The 20682-nt window shown below is 57.1% G+C and overlaps 1 protein-coding gene across 2 annotated transcripts; it reads right to left on the bottom strand.

Moving 5' to 3' along the window:
* Nucleotides 1–110: 110 nt before the first annotated feature.
* TMEM189 (transmembrane protein 189) lies at nucleotides 111–20676 on the bottom strand. Of its 2 annotated transcripts, none has more exons than XM_029916008.1 (6): nucleotides 20481–20676; nucleotides 12856–12975; nucleotides 5719–5804; nucleotides 4422–4566; nucleotides 3109–3321; nucleotides 111–1206 (listed from the first exon to the last, which is right to left on the bottom strand). In XM_029916008.1, exons 1-6 carry the CDS (start codon nucleotides 20602–20604, stop codon nucleotides 1085–1087), a joined length of 810 nt encoding a protein of 269 aa, XP_029771868.1. In that variant the 5' UTR covers nucleotides 20605–20676; the 3' UTR covers nucleotides 111–1084. The 2 variants fall into 2 exon arrangements, with proteins under 2 accessions (XP_029771868.1, XP_029771867.1); XM_029916007.1 differs by having other exon boundaries at nucleotides 5719–5810.
* Between the last annotated feature and the right edge of the window lie 6 nt (nucleotides 20677–20682).

Here is a 20682-nt window from a genome sequence, read left to right on the forward strand (position 1 = left end):
AGCTGGGAGTGGAGGTAGAGATGGGATCTTACTCTGCAGGATCCTTCACCCCCGCCCCCACCCCAGTCAACCAGGAAACCCGAGGCAGCCGAGGTTAACGAGACTCTTGCTGCTTTGTTATAAATATATTATGTACATCCAAAACATGACATTAAAATATTACTCCGTGTTACAGAAAAGATATTAAGGCTTTCTATTATTTACATTAAACAAGCAAGCACCTTTAAAAAAAAAAAAACCCAAAACAAAAAAGCCCCGTTCTTCCTTGTCTGACATTCCCCTAGCCAGAGGGGACACCATGTCCCCTTCCAAATGACCAAGACCCTTTGCAGGGGCTGCACTCTGTGAAGACATCCTCTGATTAGAAGTATCAGCTCTCGCTGGAGTCACATGGGCAGGTGGGGGACGGCAGGGGAGAAGGGGGTGCAGACTCGGGCAGGGGGTTCCTGCCTCTGCTGGCGGGCCGCCCACAGACCCTCGCGGCACGGTCGTTCTTGGGTGGACAGGCTAGGCTGAAGCAGGTGCCCGGGGCTGTCCGCCCACTCAGGTCTTCGGGGTCAGTTCACAGGGCCACGGCAGGGCCAATGGTCCAGGGACACTCAGGTGTGCCCGGGGGCTCCTAGGCCCTGGGGGCAAACAAGGAGAGACGGCCACTCAGTGGCCCCCATGCCAGTCACACCGAAGGGCTGCCCAGTGAGGTGGCAGAGCGGATTGGAGGGGGGGTCTGTAGGAGCACAGGGAGTGGGTGAGCTTCTCCTCTACCCGGGGAATGGCTGCCGGGGGCGGGGGGGGGGGGGTGAGGGAGTGGCTCCTTTTTCTGCAGAGTCAGGCTTGGAGACAGAGCAGCTCAGGTGGCTGGGGAGGGGCCAAGGAGAGAAAATGAAGGCGGAAAAACAGAAAGGAAATGAAAAATCAGTGGCTCAAGTATTCTGTGTCACGAGGGGTGGGCTGGGGGTGCCCGGGCCCAGCCCAGGAGGCGTCCTCTCCATGCGGAGGGGCCAGCACGAGGAGGCTGGAATTTGGCAGATGGCTTCGGTTGAGGGGGCTCGGGAGGGTTGGCAACAAGGCGGCAGGCTCAGAGGCGTTACTTGACCTTCTGGGCCCATTTCATGTCGTCGGCCCGGGGCTTCTCGCCGGTCAGGCCCTGGATGAGGTCTTCGAGGCGTCGCCAGAAGCCTATCTTCTCCAGAGGGTAGTTGAGCCAGCCTGCGGAGGGGGGAAGGGCGCAGGGGCGTTGAATGGGAGAGCAGCAGGTGAGGAGACAAGGAAAGCTGGCTTCACCTGGGGCAGGAGCCACAAGGGGTCTGCAGGGGCAGGGGACAAGGGCTGACCAAGCACATGGGGACCTCCCGCCAGTGGGTTTAGGGCTGTTCACGCAGGCCTTGCTCCCCACATTCGTGCACCTTCTTACCGAGCACTTACTATATGCCAGGCATGGTGGCAGCATTTATCACTGGGGCTCATCTGCCACTTCTTCTAAGAAGCCTTCCTTGACCCTCTCACCCTCTTCTGTTTCTTAAGATCCTTCATGATAACCTGTAACCACTTCCCTGTTTTGTGTTGGTTTTTCTCCCCAACTCCCACCTAGATCGTCTGCTCCAGGCAGCAGAACCTGGTTCTTCCTCTGCTGACCCCCGGTGTCTAGGACGGCGCCTGGTACATAGTAGGTGTTCAGTAAATATCGCTTACAGTCTTATCGCATCTGTAGGACAGCCTCGTACCCAATAGTAGCTACTCCCATCTTCCATATGAGAAGACAGGCTTAGAGGGGAGTCTCCCCATTAGCGAGTGGCCAAACCGAGACTGATCCTAGTTTGGATCAGCTCTTGACTAAAGGGCTAACGGGTCTCAGCAGCCTCAGCTCTAACCCTCCCCCTGCTCTCCAAGAACATGACTTTATGACACACAGAGGGTATTTTTTTGTGGTTCTCAGTTCTGTCTGCAGGACAACACACCGCTCCTCCTGCAAAAACTCGCAGCTATAACTTATCAACTACTTGTTACAGGCCAGACACTTGGCACCTGTCATAGTGCCACTCACACCCTGCCCTCGTGATGGTCCCACGGAAGGAGGCGGCTGCAGCTGCACGCTGAGCTCGAGAGAAAAGGACATCCAGGAAGGCTCGCTTCCTGAAGGCGCATACGGGAGAGCTGAGAGGTGAGCTGGTCTGCCTTGCCGTCGAGGGGGTCACCTGGGACCCCCTTGACCTTGAAGGATGCCAGCTGACCCCAGAAAACCTGCTCAGCTCACCTCACGTCTTTAGCACTGGTCCTCTAACTACTGATGGCAGGTGGTTTTCCTTCCGCTCCTGTCTCACCAGGCCTGTTCCTGCCCCAGGGCCTTTGTACTTTCTACTCCCTTTGCAATCATTTGGCTGCAGGGCCCTTCCCACGCTCTGCCCTCTCTTAGACAGATTTCTGACTCATTCTAGGAACCGTGACACTCCTGCCTCCCTGCCCTTCATCCTGCTTTGTGTCCCCCAGAGCACTTCTCACAGCTGGACTTTTGTCATCTCCCCTGCACACTGCCCCTAAAGCCCTTTGCTCCAGCCACGCTGGCCTCTCACTGTCCCTCAAACCAAGCAGGCCCGCATGTTTCTCATTCAGGCCCCCGGCACCCACTGTTCTTCCTCCAGATCTGCGTTAGTTTCTCCCTGGGGTCTGATGTCTCCTCCGTGAGGCCCTCACTGACCCCCTTATGTAGAGGTAAAGCCCACGTTTCCTTCTCCTACCCTCTGCTTTAGTTTGCGCCACAGAACAATGGAATGTCCTAGAGCAGGGAGTTCTGCCTGTTTGTTTAGTGCTGGACCCTAAGCCCAGGACGGTGCCTGGCACATAGTAGGTGCTCAATAAATATCTGCTGGATGGATGGGTGGTTGAAATCACGACTATGTGAGGTGGCAGTGGGGAGGCTGTCTCTCTGGGACTGCTGTGTCCTCAGCACTTAGGCTCGGCACATGGCATGTCCACGTGCATGTGGAGAGCACCTTCCTGCGCGACAAGGATTCTAGGACCTCCTACTGTGACCTGTGCCCTCCCGACCCTGAGGCTGGAGGTGCGGTGGGGGCAGGCGCGAGGCAGTCTCTTCCCCCCACCCTGTAGCCGCACCTGTGGTGATGCAGAAGTAGGTCTCGTGGGGGGAGACGTGGTGGATGCGATGGTGTTTGCGTGGCAGGATGATGTGCCAGTCCTGCAGGAGGGTGACCCAGCGTGGCAGCCCGAAGTACGTGTGCGACCACTTGTGGATCTGGTTCGTGAAGGTGCCGAAGATGATCAGGCAGAAGACGAAGCACTCCCAGGGGTACAGCTGCTCCAGGGCTTCTGCAGGGTGGGAGGGGAGGGGGGTGCCCACAGGGCCATGCAGCTGTCACGGGGCAGGGCCGCCATTACCCTGGCCCTTACCGCTTGCCCCTAGGCAGCTCCCTGGCCTCCTTCCACCCTCCCCCATGGTCTCAGGCAAGTTCAGCCTCCTCTCTGGGCCTCAGTCTTCTCTTCTGTTCAGTGGGCAGATGATGGGTAAGCATAAGAAATAGTTACAAATGTGGGCTCTGGAGTCAGGCAGAGCTGGGTTCAGGTCTGTGCTCTGACATTTCTTGGCTACGTGAGGTTGGGTTGGCAACTCTGCCTCTTTGAGCCTCGACTTCATCATCACTGACATGGGAATAAGTCTTTGTCCAGGTTCCCAAAAGCAGAGCCTGAGACAAGGGTTCCTGCTGGGGTGGGGGTGGGGGTGGGGAGGGGATCATCTGGAAAACCATCTGAGGGAGTGGGGAAAGCAGGGGGTGAGCTCAACAATGATGTGTGTGGGGGAATCTTGTCTCAGCCTGATCCTGGGGGCAGCTCTGGAGGGCTAATGGCTCCACAGAGTTGGTGCCACCCAGAGGCGAGAGGGCTGGTCTTCTGTCGGCTTTTCCTGTCACCTTATGCTTCGGCTTTAGGCTCATCCCCAAGGAAGAGGTAGGACCTGCCCTGGTGGTTCTCAGAAGGGACAGCCTGGAGCTGGGAGCAGCCGCTGCTCATGGCAACTGGGGAGAAGGTGCCCACGTGGGGAAGCAGGTATGGGCAGGAACCGTGGGACTTCCGGAGCTCACTGCCTGTGTCCCCAATGTGAAGCCCGGGCAGCCCTGGCCCTCGGGGCCAGGCAGGAAATGCAGGCAGACAAGTCGGCCCAGGCCCAGGGCCGAGGGAGCAGTGGGAACTGTAAGAGGGGACGCAGCTCCGCTCCCGCCCACTGAAGCCAACCGGGAACAAGGGCCCAGGGTGGCTGGGTCGGGTTGTTCCAGGGAAGCTGGAGGCGCAGATGATGATGTCAAATACGCCAGTTCTACAGGGTGATAACTAGACGGTTTTGTGCGGTAGCGAGGGGGCCTCTGTGCCCACAGCTCCCTGGAGGTTTACTGCCAGCCGGCAGGCACACTCACCTGGGCTCTGGGTGCGGAACTTGTAGGCCATGTTTAGCAGAGGCAGCAGAGTCACCAGGCAGTTGTCCCCGTTGGTCTCGATGAAGTCGTGTCGCGTAATGGCTGTGGGGTCGATGTGATGCTCGCGGAAGGGTCGAATGAAAGCCTGGGCGGGGAGGAGAGGGGACACGCCCGACCGGTCAGCCGGTGGTGGCCAGCCTCTCCCCACCAGCTCCTGCGCATACTGGACTCGGGCTCACCTCCTTGCCTTTGGGATGCCAGGACATTCCACCGTCCTACGATACAGAGCCCACCCCGCCTTCAGGGTCCCGCTCTAAGCAGCTCCAGCAGGAGACAGGCGAAGTGACTCGGCGGGGACCACGGCATGTACTGGCCCGCTCTGGGCCTCAGTCTCCCCGGCAGGGGTGTGCGGGGAGTTGGAGACCATCTGCACCCTACCCCCCGACCCTGCTACAGCTGGGGACACCCCTCACAGTGGCAGGCAGACCCCTCTATTTCCTCCCGGCGTCCAGGCCCGTCCTTCTGCTAACAGCCTCCCCTCTTGCTCTCCTGCGGGTACACAGTTACGATGGGGCTATCCCTCCGCCTCCCAGTTAAAGGTGAGCACGTGACGCTGGTCTGGCCAATCAGAGCATCCCGGCGCGCCTGCCAGTGATGGACAGGGCTGAGCACGTGACCCGAGCTGGGCCAATGGGAGTGAGCCATGGGACTTTGGCTGCGATGGCGGGAGCGGAGAATTCCCTTCCCACTGAGGGGGCCGGGCTGGCAGGATGAAGGGAAGGCCTATGGGACAGGGAAGCTGGCAGAGAGGAAAGCAGAGGCAGACACGGGGAGAGGCGAGTCATGAGAACATGGTCTGTCCGTCCTCCGGGACCTGGCCACGCTTTCACTTGGCTCTACTCTTGAACTTTTCGGTTACGTGAACCAGTACCTTTGTTTGGTTAAGGCTGTTTGTATTGGACTTTGTCATAACCAAAAAAGTGTGATACAAGATAAAAGTTCAATTAAAACAAACGGTGAGGTGCAATAGGGCTGGCAAAGGGGAGTAAGACGTGGTCCCCCAATTCCAGGGGTTCAAAGCTCTCTATTCCGTGCTTGATGCTTTTGCTTCCAGAAAAATCCCAGGGGTTTTTCTAGGCTGTTCTGGTCCCTGAGGAGAGGCATGGGGTCAGGCTGGAGTGACGGTTTCCATCTTTCAAACAGGGAAAGAGGAGGCTCGGAGAGGAAGGGGGCTCCCCCAATGTCACACAGCTCAACCTCCTTCTGGAGGAGACAGGCGCTGGGTCAGCATACTCACCTTGCCCACGATGGGCAGCTCCACAGAGCCCCAAGTGTCAGCTCCCCAGTGCACCAGGCCAGACAAGAAGTCAGCAATGAGAGCGCCTGCAACTATGGACAAGAGGTGGGTGAGGTAGGGGACCCGGAGAGTGACGGTCCTGCCCACTCTTCGCCCAAATTAGGAGTCCCGCATTCATTCACTTGCTTGCTCATTCACTCGTTATGGGGGGTGGTGTCCCTTCTCTACTCGGGCTGCTTTCCTCCCTGTGAATGGAGCCTCAAGTATAACACTCCTATCCCTTCACTTGCTCTGCCCAGTGATATGTGGGGCCCCATTTGTTTGGTGGGTCTGGAGGGACTAAACTGGGCATGCACACATCAGTTTGACTTTTCCCTATTAGGAGCTGCCTGTGCCCTTCGCTCTGACCCCCAATCACGCCACAGAGGGACACCTGCTCGGCTCCGGTACCACCAGTGAACGGATGGAAATGTCTTTTTGGGGTCTGTTTTCAGAAGACCCCTCGGGTGCAGACAGAAGCCATGCCTTCCTCCCCAACCTAGCCTGTATCCCAACAAATGTGATAATTTGGCCTCTGGCTGCCGTTTCTTTGTCTTTGTTCTCAATGTGCTCAGAACCGGACTGGGTTCCCGCAAAGACCCCAGCACTGTCCACTCGTATGAAAGTTCGGTATCACAAAGAGGAGGACGTAAATCCCAGCTGTCTCTCACTAGCTGTGTGACGGTGGGCATGATACTCAACCTCTCTGGGCCCCGTTTCCTTTAGCTAGAGGGGAATGATGGTTACAATCAGCATTGTGGCCGCCAAGGGCTTTCGTGCTTGATCTCAGTGGATTCTCACAATCTGGTTGAAGTGGGCACCCTCACCGGTCCCCCTTTGCAGTGCTAGAAACCGGGGCCTGGAGAACAGAAGTTTAACTGGGCCAAGGTCACAAAGATGGCAAGTGGCAGAGCTGGGCTCTTAACCTGCCTTGAGGTCCAAATCTAACGCAGCAGGATGCACCCCCACTCCCATACAAGTGGGGACACTGAGGCGCAGTGGCTAACCACCTGTGCAAGGTAATATCCCAGTGCTGCCCCCATCCCTCTCCCTGCTCGCTGCATCTTTATTCCCTTTCCCTTGCACACCCTCACGCACCTCTCTGCATTTGCCGCCCCCCCCCCCGCCCCCCCGGCTGGAACATTCTTTCCCAGGGTGTAGCACAGTCCTCCCCTTCACTTTCTCCGGGTCTTTGTGCGTGTTTGACGTTATAACCACCTCCGTCTTCCAGCATTTCCCGTCTCCTGTCTTTCTTTCCCAGTTCCTGGCGTTTATTAGGGCTTCAGTAAATATTCCCTGAGTTAGTCCACGGAAAGCTGCGCAGAGTCAGGCTGATGTGAACATTCCTCCCCAAACCTGGAGGCAGACACATGCCGTCCTTTCTTCATAAAGATGCCATTTCTTTTATTTTTTTTTACTCAGCATTTATGGAGCACTTACAGGTACCAGGCCCTGTGCCAGCACCTTAAATGTTTTCTCTCTCTTAATCCCTAAACTGTACCGAGGCCAGTTCTAGCCAGTTATACATCTTAACTTCTTAATCGTCCTAACCATTTAATCCTTACAGATGAAGAGAAGGATAATAATAAAAACAATATTGGAAAAACAACATGACAGTGGTTAACATTTACGGAGTGCTTCCTGTGTGCCAGGCAGTATGTCAAAGGGTTACAAATCCATTACTGAAACACAGAACTCCTCATGCCTTAAATGTGGGCAGTGCCCAGGGACTTCCTTCCAGGGAGGATTCGGTATGGAAGGGGGGAGGGGGTGGGGAAGTAACTTTAGAATGGGGAAACCTGACAAACACCCGTGGGCCAGGTGGTCAAGGTCAACATCACAGTCTTAAGTCATGTTGCTGGGACACACCCCGGCTGTGAGGTGATGGAAAAGGTGCTTTGCCTCAGCTCCTCCTCCCTGAAACACACAACGTGGCCCAAGAAAAGCATGAGACTAATTCCTGCAGCGAGGCCTCCTGTCAAATATCAGGGCTTGGGGCGCCTGGGCAGCTCGGTCGGTTAAGCCTCTGACTTCGGCTCAGGTCATGATCTCGCAGTTTGTGGCTTCGAGCCCCGCGTCGGGCTCTGTGCTGACAGCTCAGAGCCTGGAGCCTGCTTCGGATTCTGGGTCTCCCTCTCTCTCTGACACTCTTTCTCTCTCTCTCTTAAAAGTAAGTAAATATTAAAAAAAAAAACAACCTTAAAAATGTTTAAGCACAGGAAAAGGACATTAGGTAGAAAGGAAGGAAATCTGAATAAACTATGGACTTTAATTCCTAATAATGTAACCATATTGGTATGCTGATTATAATGAATGTATGACACTAATGTAAAATATAACATGTTAACAACAGGGGAAGCTGGGGGGATGGGGCATATGGGAACTCTCCATACCCTCTGCTCCTTTCATTCTAGTAAATAAAGTATTTTTTAAAATATTTATTTATTTTTGAGAGAGAGAGAGAGAAAAAGAGTCAGTGGGGGAGGGGCAGAGAGAGAGGGAGACGGAATCTGAAGCAGGCTCCAGGCTCTGGGCTGTCGGTACAGAGCCTGACGTGGGGCTCGAACTCATGAACCGTGAGATCATGACCTGACTGAGCCACCCAAACCCCAAGTCTATTTTTGAAAAACTGCATCATCTTATTTCATGTCCATGGTGACGGGTCCCAACACAACCTGACTTTGAGGAGGACTGAGACTCGGAGAGTGAGGGCCATCGGGGCTGCTGGCGAGCAGCCAGGGACCACTATGAGGGCCATTCACGAGGATGCTGAGTTCATGTCCAGGTCTGGAAAATGGGAACATTAATAGCACTTACTTGTGTACAATCGATTAATAAACTGGGCTAACGCACGTAAAATGAGTCCCTGGCGCGTGGCAAGCATGCCCAAATGTAGCCAGAGTTAGTAGTTTAGGTATTACCATCCTCTTCAGGCCTCAGTCTTACCATCTGTCAAATGACCTGGCCTTTTCAGGCTGCTGAGCGGGGAGGGATGCGTGCTTTGGACAGATGTCATCAGGAATTCTTTTTTGGAGAGAAGAAACAGCCTGCTCTTTGGGCTTTGTGACCCCCAGGCCTCTGCGCATGGGTGTTTCTAGAGCAGGGACTCCGGGACCCCAGGCCTGCTGCCCGAGCGGGCTTTAGTGGGGGCCAGAGAGGCGAGCGCGCAGAGCTTCTCTGTCCTGGTGCAGGAGGCAGTGGCTGGAGCTGGCTCATGCCGGGGCAGCTTCGGCCTGGTTAGCACCCTGCGTGCAGGATGCTGTTCCCCAGGGCACAGAATGGGCGAGGACTCACACAGCTACCCTGACTCCCCGGGTGACCTTGGGATAGTCCTCGGGTCCCTTGGGGCCATCCCCTCGCCACAGGTCACGCAGCTGTGACTTCTTGGCCACTGCCCTTCTCCAGGCCCGGCGTGGAGACTGTGAGCGGGGACAGAAATGGTCCGCTGACTCTTCCGTAAGAGCCTGGGCCACATCCTAGCTCTACCCTCTTTCAGCTCAGGCTCCTCCCCTGACCCGAGCCCATGGGACCTCTGACCTCATCACCAGATGTTGCATTCACTGCTCCCTTGCCCGGAGCACCCGCCCCACCCACCTGTCTGCCAGAAAAGTCTCATCAGTTCTCGAGGGCCAGCTCCTAGGTGCCCACGCTGTTCCTCCACGTTCCCCAGGTGCAGCAAACAGCTAAAGGCTTGTTTGTCCACTCTGTCATTCACAACAACACTGTCCTTGTCAAGGTCACGAATGACCTCCACGTGGCCAGATCCGGTGGTCCTCCAGCTGCCCCCATCCTGCTGGTTCTGCTCAGCAGCTGCTCCGAGTTGACCCTCGAGTCTTCTAGAGACACTTTCTCCCCCTGGCCAATCTCCTCTCCCCCCCAGCAAGCACCCGGGCCTTGGGCCTCTCCTCTGCTGCGCTCAGCCCCTGGGGGCTCTCTGCCAGCATCTGCACTTCAAACACCTCTTCTACTGCAAGGACCCCCAGATTTCTATCTGCAGCCGCCTTCCTGGACTCTAGACCCCGATTTCCAATCTCTGAAGCCGCCGCTTCCCACCTCTGCTGAGGGCGGCCCCGTCCCTTCCATCAAACCCTGTGGGGTCGCCACTCACAGCCAACGTGACAGGATGCTCCCGCCGCTGGCCTCACACAGCTCACTGAAAACGTGAGGGTTCTGCACCACCGTCCTCACCTCCTCTCCGGTCCCCCACCCCCCGGCCCCGTCCTGCCCGCAGCACCAGCAGACAGCAGTTCCCCATGGGCAGCTCCCCAGTGGCCCTGCACAGCCTGCAGACTTAAACCCCAAGTCCAGCCCGCAGCACTGTGTAATCTGCACCCTGCCTCGCTTGGCTGCCACCGACTGCTTTTCTTTTGACCAATTTTCTCCAGCCACGCTGGCCTCCTGCCTCTTCCCTGGTCGCATACCAGCCTCTGGGACTTTGCACCTGCTGTTCCCTGCTGTCCCTCCCCAAGGTAACTGCCTGGTGTCCTCCCTCACCTCCTTCAGGTCTCCATGTGAATGTCACTGTTCCAGAAAGGCCTTCCCTGACCTCTCAACTCTTCCCTGTCTCTTCTCGTTTCTTGGTTTTGCTTCCCAGCATTGCATCACCGGTCTGTTTTATTAGCGGGGCGCCTTTTCATGTTTCTGCCTCCCCTGGTTTCCGGGGCCTGCCAGGGGCACTGCACCCCTGGAGAGGCAGTGCTGGGCTAGAGGCAGGCTCTGCAGACTGGCACGGTGCCTCGCCTCCTGCGTGTTAACACACAAATCAGGGTGGCTGCTTACATCGATTAGGGACTGTGCAAACACCACTATCAGGAGATTGTCTGCTCTTATCGGCTCAGAGGCAAAGGTGTGGGACAGGGGAGCTGGTGTCACAGTCGGTGACCGGACAGCCAGGGAGCTCCTGAGCCAGGCCCTGGGAGCTCGGATCCCAACCAGGGAAGGAAGGTGGTGGCTGCCTGGGACACCCGTCCTCCTGCCTCACACGACACACACCTGGGCTCGGACACTCTCCCTGCCCAGGGCTAAGAGCAGGCTGTATAGGGCCTGCTGGGAGAGTCTGGCTCCAGAGCTGGGCAGGTCTGCATGCGTGATCCCGGACTCTGCTGCCGCCCTGGAGAGGGCCGACTGACTGGCAGGTCGCCCGGCCTCTCAGAGGATGTGATCAGAACCTCCTCGCTAGGTTGATCCCAAGAGTTAAAAGAGCTCAGTGTGCAGCTTGGTGCATAGTAGGCACTTGGGAAATTCCCTATTGCTAGACGGACCACAGTGTGAAGGTCCGAGCCCTCGAGTGTGGCTCGTCGGGTGGGGTCTCCTCCCCACCTCTGTTCAGTCACTGGCCCCTCAGCAGCCATACGCACCTGTGTTTGGGCTTCACAACAGCCCGAGGAGGCAGGTGCTTCAAGCAGCCTCAATTTACAGGTGTGGAAAACATGGCTCAGAGATGCAACGACACTTGCCCAAGGCCACACAGCCACGAGGCAGTAGAGCTGGGACTCGAACCCAGAGCCTGCTCGTAACCGCCCCCAGATGGGGCATCAGGGCTCACACCGGCCACATTCCTGCCCTTGAATGTACTGCCTTGAGGCAGGGAGGCTGCAGGTGCAGGTCCCTCTTGCCCCTGGGCAATGGGGGCAGGGGTGGCTCTTGAGGGGGAGCCCAGGCTCCCCAGCGCCAGATGGGTTAACTCCCCCTTCTCCAGCTGGCCCGCCCCCACCGCATGCCCACCGCAACACAGACCCAGATGGTTCAATTAGGCAGCCTGAGCACTATTGGCTTTGGCGGCCAGAGTGCTTTTAATGAGATTGTGAGAGCTGAACACTTAGGGAAGGCCAGGCGGACAGACCAAGGGCACAGCTGCCCCCCTCAGCCTGGGAGCCTGGACCAGGGGAGGGGATGAGTGTCTGAGTTCAAGGGCAGAGGGGAGGCCGGTGCTCAGACAGGAAAGAAGGGAGTCACCCCAGGACCTGGGAGTGGGGACGGTGGGTGAAGAACTATATTGTGCTTCTGGCTGGAGGTGTGGCGCTGGCCTGGCCCTTCTCTGAACCTCAGCTGGCTCCTCTGGAAGATGATGACAAGTGTAGCATCCACCCGCAGGCTGTGGACGGGGGGGTGGACTGACCAATAGGAAACACTCAACATGTGCTGTTAAGTTGCAGCCTGCTCATTCATTTATCCCAATTCCATAAATATCTACTAAGTACTTACTGTGTGCCAGGCCTCATGCTTGGGGCTGGGGACCCACACAAGAACCTCTACTTTCAGGGAGCTGAGATTTGAGTGAAGGGAGACAGATAGTAAACAACGAAATATATTGTATCACACAGTATGCTGAGGCGATGGTGTGTGGCAGGGCTGTTTTGAGGGGTAATCAAGGAGAGCCTCCCGGAGGAGGTGACCTGTGAGACCTGGATGAAGAAGTAAACCAGGTAGGTGTCAGTAGGAAAAGAGTTCCAGGCAGAGGAACAGCATGTGCAAAGGCCCTGAGGTACAAGTGTGTCCAACAGTGCATGGTGGAGACACAATGTGGAGGCCAGTGTGGACGGAGCAGGATGTCTCAGAGAAGAGTGGAGGGAGATGATGTCTCGGGAGGCCCTGGGGCCAGGCTGCACGGACGAGCTGGTGTTTTACTCTAAGTATACAGACAACGGGGGAATCACATGACCCCACGGGAGACTCTAATGGGAACCCCCTGGATCCCCATGCAAAGAACGGGCAGGGGTGGCAACGGGGACAATGGGGGATCAGGAAAGGGGCTCTCACAGTAGTCCGGGCGGGAGAGGCTGGTGGCTGGACCGGGGTGGGGACGTGGAGGTGGAGATTAGATTTGGATGTTGGATGCCTTTTTAAAGTAGGGCCAAGGGCATCTGCTGAAGGTCTGGATGTGGAACGGAAGAAAAAGAGAGGAACCAAGGATGATGCCCAGATTTTTGGCCCAAAAATAAGAGGAGGAGCAGAGGAGTTACTGAGAGAGGTGGGGTTCGGGCAGCACGTGCTTGATTCGCGCATGCGCACGAGCACGCACAGCCGCACAGGACTATGCGTGTGTCGAGCTGCCATCAGAGCTGAGGAAAGCGAGGCAGGGGGGCGAGCAGTACTCACTGACGCCCAGCATGACGAGAGGCGTGTGCTCCCAGCGGGCCAGCAGCAAGAGGTGGACCAGGTTGTGGGCGATGAGGCTGAAGCACAGGACCACGCAGCACCACTCCTGGAAGCGCTTGCCTGCAGGGAGAGGGGGCCGCAGGTGAGCGCCGGGTGGGCGGGCAAGGCCGAGGGGCAGAGGGCCAAGGGCGCGCCGGGCCGAACCCTGTCGGGCTCGTCTGAACGCAGCTCAACTGAGTTCAGTGAGCCTACCGTGCTAACCACAGGCGGAGCCTAGGGACCGCCTGAAGAAAAGGCCCCCCATCCACCCATTTCACAGATGATGTCCCTGAAGCCCAGCATAGCGAGAGTCTGCCCAGGGCACCGGCCTTGCATGTGCCGGTTCTCTGGCAGACAGAACATGGCTTGTCTTCTGGCCCTCGACTCTCTCTGGAGATGCCACCAGGAACTTTAATGAGCTTTCTCAAACTGACAGCACGGCATCACCCATCCCCTTTTATAGGGAATTATTTGGAGGTGCAGGCTACTAGCAGCTTTAATCCCAGAGGCTCAGACCCTGCCCACCTTCGGTCAAGCAGGGCTCCAATGAGTCAGGAGTTCAGGAGAAATGGGCTGTGGTTGCCATTTCTAGGGCTCCTGCCAGGAGCAGGGGGCTGGGAGCATCACCCAGGAAAGAGGCGGTGCAGCCAGGCAGGTGATGTGGACCAGTAAGGGGGGCTGAGTGGGGGCCGTGGGGTACTGGCTGCACACGTATCCTTTGTAAAGGGGGTGGGGGTTCACTAATGGCCTGACCACTGCCAGGTGGGAGGGTGGTCCCAGGACGCCTGAACTTCTAATTCCCAAGAGAAATCAGGACATGGGTGCGAACTCTTTTTAAACCTCCTGGCGCACAGGCTGAAAAGGCACATGAGCTCAGACAAGCTGATTCACTCCCTGCAGCTCCGTGTGCGTTGTCTCAACAGTCCAGCGCCTGAGGGATCAGCCAAACTGATTTGGTCCACGGCATCCCTGCACCCGGAAAGACAAATCTGGGTGGCTTTCTGTCTGTGCACATGAAAGATGTCCAGGACATATTGGTAAGTGCAAAAAAGCAGCCACTTAGGTGTGAAAAGAAAAGAAAGAACCATCTAGTCAAGCGTGGGTTTTCACTTAGTCCTCTTGGAATTTAGTATTTGTGAAGGTACTCCTCTCCCAAAAATCTTTTCTTGTAATTGTAAATTAAAGTGAAAAAATAAATAAATAAAAGGAAATGAAAGCATTGCCTGGGTGACACAGAATGTGCCACAGGTCCCCCGGGAATATTGTTTTCCCAGGCAGCTGGTCCCAAGGGCACGGAAGACCCTTGATGACAATAATTTACTCATCCTGAAGTGTCTGACGTCCACTGAGCAGTTGCTATATGCCAGTCACCTGCCGAGGTGATGCCATTTTGCAGACGAGAGACCAGAGGCTCAGAGTGGCCCTGAGGCTCCAAAGCTGGTCAGTTGCAGACTAGGATTCTGTGGCCAGGCAGGCCCCTGTGATGATTAACAACTGACGGGGGCCGTGGCAGATGGAGAGCGCTCCTCCTGGGTCTGCCTCCCTTAGTGCCTGCGGCTCCCTGCTCACCTGGAGTGGCTCTGGCAATGCTCCTGCAGACCTCAGCCCAGAGCCTCCACCTCTAGGAGGCCCTCCGTGATGCTCCTTCTGACTCTTGGACTCCCCCAACATGAGGCCCCTCATGAGGGACTGTCACCACCCATAGGACATCCCTCGTCCGCTACCCAAGTGTGAATTCAGGAGGCCCAGGACTGTGTGTGGCTTGCTCACCGGGGCCCTGACACACAGTTGTCACTAAATAAATGCCCGTGGAATAAACAAATTCCTAGACATAATCTTAGAGGACAACTGCCGGGCTTTGCCTCCAGGTGCCCCTCCCCAAAGCGCCTTAGAAGGAAACATTAGGAATTCCATTGCTTCAGATAGGCGTTCCATTCTCCCTGAGAGAAGGGCCTTATCCAGGGCCTACCACAGTGCGCTGTGCCCTGGCCTCGTGAAAAGACCGAGGGTCAGAGTGGACCAGGGACATGCCCAGGGCTGCATCCCCTTGGCCCCTTCTTGCACAGAGGAGTACACTCAAGTCCAGAAAGGGCAAGGACCCCGGCGGCAGCCGCGCGGCAGCACAAGGGGGCCTGGAACCCCTCTCGTTCCACTTCTTCATGTCGGGGGCTGGTCCCCGTGGGCCACGTGACCCTGACCCTGTTGCTCCAGCAGCCCCTACCTGGGGTCACACTAATCTGGCCCAGCTGGCCCTTCCCCTTTCTGGTTCCTGTTTGTGGCCAGGGCCTGGGACTCAGAAGCGGAAGTCGGGGGTGCATGTGGAAGGGGGTAAGGAGCAGGTGACTCTTCAATGCCAAGCCGCCTGCCTGACCCCCGGCCTGCAGGGACTGCGACAAGGTCAGGTAGCAGTAACGATGGCTGACACGCACCGGGGTGGCCAGGCGTGGCCCACACGGGAGATGCCACAGACCAGCTCCCTCCGGTATACTTTGCTTTCAGTTAAAAAAAAAAATGAGCTACATTAAAAAAAAATCCTATAAAATTCCTAAGTTCCGGCTTCTCTTGAGCACACCAGGCTCTGGGCAGCTCAGGCCTGAGCAGCCGCGGCTCTGCTCCCATCAGCGGGGAAGGGCTCGCCCTTCAGCCGGGTCTCCGTCCTTCCCTGTGGCCTCATGTTGGGTGGCCCTGCAGTCACCTGCGGGGTTGAGCCTGAGACACAGTCTCTCATTCAAGTCTTGATCCTTCCAGGAAGGAACTATCCTGAGGCTCCGTGGGTGACAACACAGAGCTTGTCAACGGGGCATGTCAGTGTGGATGTTTGGAGCTGTCTGGGTTCTCAGGAGAGCCCGCTCTCCCCCCACGCCTTTGAGAATGTCCCTCAAATCTGAATATTTTCCCATCTACACTCCATCTGTCTTTGGCTTCTGGAATCTGGGTCCTTCGCAGACCAAGTGCTTCAACTTCGATCCGTAACAAGTACGTCTATAATAAAAGCAGCCTTCATTGAGCACCTCCTGTGTGCCAGGTGCCGTACCAGGATGAACACAGCCAGCCCTCGCCATACCCTGTGGGCTGGGGACCATTTGCCCTGTCTTCCACAAGGAGCCACTGGGCCTGAGTGATGACACAACTTGTTCCACATCACAGCATGGACCATCAGCTTGGCGGGGTCAGGTGGTCTCAGTGGTGTCACTTTACAGATGGGCAGACTGAGGCCCAGGGAGAGAAGGGCTTTGCTCAGGACACAAGGGCTTGGGCCGCCTCTGGCAGACTGCTGGGCCTTGTTTTCCCGAGCCAGTCCCCAGCCTGGCCAGGGTCCATCATCTGGGCCGAGTTACGGCAGTGAACGCTTGCTGGCCTGGGGCGGAGCCTGGGCCTGTGCGTGGTGGCTGGGAGGGCTTGGGGGAGCCGGGAAGGCCGGGTGCCAGGCCTCGGCCATCTTGGGTCTCCTGGGGGCGGGCCATGGCAGCTACGGGCTTGGCACCAGGCCCGACTCTTCTAGTTTCCGTCAGAGGAGCCCTGGGTAATCTGTACTTCTGTGCCCCTCGGCCTCAGGGAGGTGGGGGCACAGGAGACAGAGAGAAGGCAGGGAGGGACCAGAGAGAGAGAGACGGAGGAAGAGGGACAGAGAGACTAACAGAGATGAGAGAGAAGAGGAATCAGAGGCATGGAGAAATGAGAAACAGAGAAAAACAGAGTCACGGAGAGATTCTAGGAAGACAAAGACAGAAAAAAAAGAGAACGGGCATGGCCAGAGAGGAGAGACAAAGAAATGGAAAAAGAACGAGGCAGAAGGAGCCGGAGAGAAAGCTCAGTCCGGGGTGGCAGAGACCAGGCCTGGCCAGCGAAGGGGCCCCAGGTCCCTGGCTTCAGTCAGGCAGGCCCATGTAGGGAGACTGAATCTTTGCCCTGACCCAAAGCTAAGAGATCCTTGTGTCCCCTGGGGCCAGAGGCACTGGTCATTAGCCAGGGCGGCTCGAACAGCTGGCTCTAGTGACCCTCAGGATCGACCTCTGGAGCCCAGGGGCACCCAAGAAGTGGCACATGCATAGCCACGTTTCAGCAGGGCCCCGCCGGGAAGCAGGACACCTTCCTTACCCACGGACCTGCACGCCAGGTCCCAGCTCCTGGGTCAGACCCTCGGGGGCCCACGGGGTCCGGCTGAGGCTGCCTCCCTCCTGGCCCCCCACTCTTCCGACCACCCAACGCCGCCTCCATCAGGCCACTCAGCTCCCCGCGGACACTAGGCCTATGCTGTTCTGCTGACCCTCTCGCACACCCACCCTGGGCTGGCTTGCCCCCACGGTGAAGAGGAGGAACACGGAACCTAGAACAGCCTCCTCCTGCCCCCAGTGTTCTGGTTCTCCTGCTGACTGGCCGTGGGACTCTGGACGGGTCCCCACTCTTCGCTAAGCCTCCAGAAACGCCTTCAAGTGGGACGGGGTCCTCCTGACGTGCCAGGTAAATCAAACACAAGCTGTCCCTGGCCTTGCTGACCTTGCCCTCTGCCAGGGGCAGGTGTGAGCCTAATCCCAAGCAGGAAAAGCATCAGGAAGAGCACCTGTGGGGGCGGTCCCCGGTTTCCTCCCCTGAAAAACGGAGTTAATACTGAGGGTGTATGGACCTCAGACGGCTGGAGTAAGTATGAAATGAGCATGTGAAGAAAATGTCCCGCACGGCCACCGCTCAAGAAGCGTCAACCGTGTTAACTGCCTTACCACGGCTGCCAGCGGTCACAGTACCAATGCACTTCTGGCCCCAGGAATCTTGAGAATTCAGTCCTGGAACCCAGAGGCTTCTCCTACGCTCCACTTGCTCATTTTGCTCCAGCCCATGGGGCTCCTACGGGGGAGTTCCACAAACACTCCAGGCATGCTCCCACCTCAGGGCCTTTGCACTTGCTGGGTCCCTGATCTGGACCAATCCTTCCTCAACTACCTTCAGGTCTCTGTTCAAGTAATACTCACTCACTGAAGTCTTAACTGCCGCCTCTCTAAAATGTTACTGCCCCCAACAACATTTCACTTTCCCCTTGTTTGCTCTCTGTATACTCCATAATGCTTGCCACCACTGGGCAGGGAGCTATTTTCCTTATTTACTGGGTTTCATAAAATGCCACCGGTATTTTTCCTGTCTGGTTCACCGCGTTGCCCCTAGGGCCTAAAACAGGGACTGGGACAATGATGCTCCATATGTATTGAGTCTGGTCCCTCATTTTATGTCAGGTCCAGAGAGGCCAAGGTACTTCCCCCAAGACACACAGGAAAGGGCCAGGGAGACGGAGGCCTATGAAATTTGGAGAAACCAGTCTGATCAGTCTCTCACTCCTCTGCTCCTCACTGCCGGGCTTCCTCCCAGCTCCAGGTCAGGAGGAGATAAGGCCTTGACTGGAGGTTTGGGGCACCAGGAGCCTGTCCACAGCCTCGGATCCCTCCGGGGATGGTCTTCAGGGGGCGAAGGGCACATGAGGAAATCAGAACCACCAGACAGAGATGCAGTCACGGTGGAATGGAGAAATGGCAGTCCCTTGGGGAAGGCTCAGGATGCCTGGGTATATTCGGTTGAAAGTGGGTAGTGTTTACTCAGGTGGGCAGCGCTGGACACCAGAGGAGGCCTTTAAAGCCTCACCCTCGATTCTCAGGTGGTGAGTCTGAGGACGAGAGAGGAGAGACAGCTGACTCTCAAACTCACGGGACACGCCAGACTGCTGGGTGAGCGAGTGCTTACTGCTTGCCATGCACCGCCTCAAAGTTTGACCTCAGGGTGCCTGGGTGGCTCAGTTGGTTAAGCCTCTGACTTCAACTCAGGTCGTGATTTCACAGATCCTGAGTTCGAGACCTGCATCAGGCTCTGTGCTGACAGTGCAGAGCCTGCTTGGGACGCTCTCTCTTTGCCCTCCCCCCCTCCCCCCCAACCTGCTCTCTCTCTCTCAAAATAAATAAACTTAAAAAAAAAGGTGGATGATCTCTTTTGTCTTCCCCCAAAACACTAAGAGGCAGATCAATTTTACTTTGTATCCATTTTTAGAGGTGAGGAAACTGAGACTCAGAGAGGGAAAGCGGCTTGGTCCAGGTCACCCAGCTAAGCAGCAGTCAGGATGCCAGGTCCAGCCTGTCCCCGGCAGTACAGGTGGTTTAAAGTCCACGGGCTTTAAACCACCTGTACTGGGTGCTGTAGGAACAGGCTGAAGAAACCATGACATCATGGGCCAGGTGCCCAAGTTGGGTTCAAAAAAATCATACCCAGAGCATGAAACAGCAAGTCCAGAAAGGCCTCTGTGACCTAGTACCCAACAAGAAAGCAAAGGCGCAAGGTCACCCAGCCAGTGATGGCAGAGATGGTATGCAAGCCCAAGCTGGTCAGAGTAGAAGGCCAGAGGTGGTAGGAGCCTCAGGCCCACGCCAGGCAAAGGCTGTGTGTGGTGGCTGTCCCCTGGCAAAAGGAAAGATGTCAGAATGTTTGACAAACAAAGCTTGGTGTGACAGGGACATTCAGGCAGAGGGGCCTCCTGCAGCTCCCAGTCACCTGACTCTGGACTTGATGGCACTTCCTTAACCCCTGGGGACAGAGGACCGGCAATGAGATTCCCCAGGCTCTTCTGGAAGTCAGAGAAGGGTGGGGGAGCTGGTGCGCAGTGGAGCGTGTAAGTGGCAGGCACAGCAGGAAGGAGCTGGGGACCTTGGTCTGAGGGCAGAACTGGGGGCAAGCGTCTCTAAACTGTGGTTTGGTTTGGGGAAAGGGAGGGCTCCAGCCCCAAGTCCTAATGGAGGGGACTAATATATGCAGTGAGAAAGGGACAAGGGCTGGACTTGGAGCTTGCATATGGGAGGGGCTTAAACTGGAAGATCTGTGCCCTCACCACCTGGGATTCGGGCATACAGTCAGAGCTGAGGCCCCTCTCTGCGGTGGGCGGAGAGGGGTGGTCTGTGGCCACTGAGGCTGTAACTGGAATAGGGCTTGGGGGAAGGGCGGCGTCTGGGGCGCTAGGAAGCCGGCCCCCCCCCACGCCCCCCTTCCTCCGCGCCGGGTTCTAAAGCAAGGAGGCTGATGTGCCCAGATTTGGGGGGTGAGGTCACTGTTTGCAGCCCAGGGCCCTGGCTGGAGCACAGACGGGGCCCTAGAGTGTGCATTCCGGATCTGGGGAAGCTGGAATGGAATGTGACTTTTAGGAGGCCGGGGACAGTGCATATAGCTAAACGGCTGCGTCTGGCTTGGACAGGGTCCTGGGATGGGGGTCCCTAAGACTAGGGGCGCTCTTTGCAGCTACGAATGCTCTGAGGCTAGGATCCGGATCTAGGGGTGCAATGGGATCTCTGTATGTGGCCCGGGGAGCTGATGTGGCAGTTCCTTGATATAGGGACCGTATGGTCATCCAGAAAGCCCCGGGGCTGGGTCTCTGCCTTGAGCTTGGAAGGGGAGCTGGGGTGGGGTCCCCGGACTTGGGGGCGCTATTTGCAAGTTTAGAAGCAGAGGCTGGAGTTCTGCATCGGGGCCTGAGGCTGGGGTTCCCATCTAGGGAACCCGGGATCGCTATCCGTAGCCTGGGCTAGTGACTGCAGGCCCGGAGGGGGCCCCGGAGGTCCTACCTGGAGAGTAGAGCGCAGCCAGTTCGCGGGCCCCGGCGTGCTGCGCGCCCCAGCGCCGGCAATACGCCGCCTCGTCTTCATCGAGCTCCGGCTGCTGATCGGGCCAGTCCTCGGCGCCCGCCATGGCCACTGACCCGGCCCGCCCGGGGCGCTCAGCTAGAGGCGGCGGCGGCGGCAGCGGCAGCGGCAGGGCCGCGGAACC

The sequence above is a fragment of the Suricata suricatta genome, chromosome 12 (assembly GCF_006229205.1).
Source record: "Suricata suricatta isolate VVHF042 chromosome 12, meerkat_22Aug2017_6uvM2_HiC, whole genome shotgun sequence".
In the NCBI taxonomy this organism is placed as follows: domain Eukaryota; kingdom Metazoa; phylum Chordata; class Mammalia; order Carnivora; family Herpestidae; genus Suricata; species Suricata suricatta.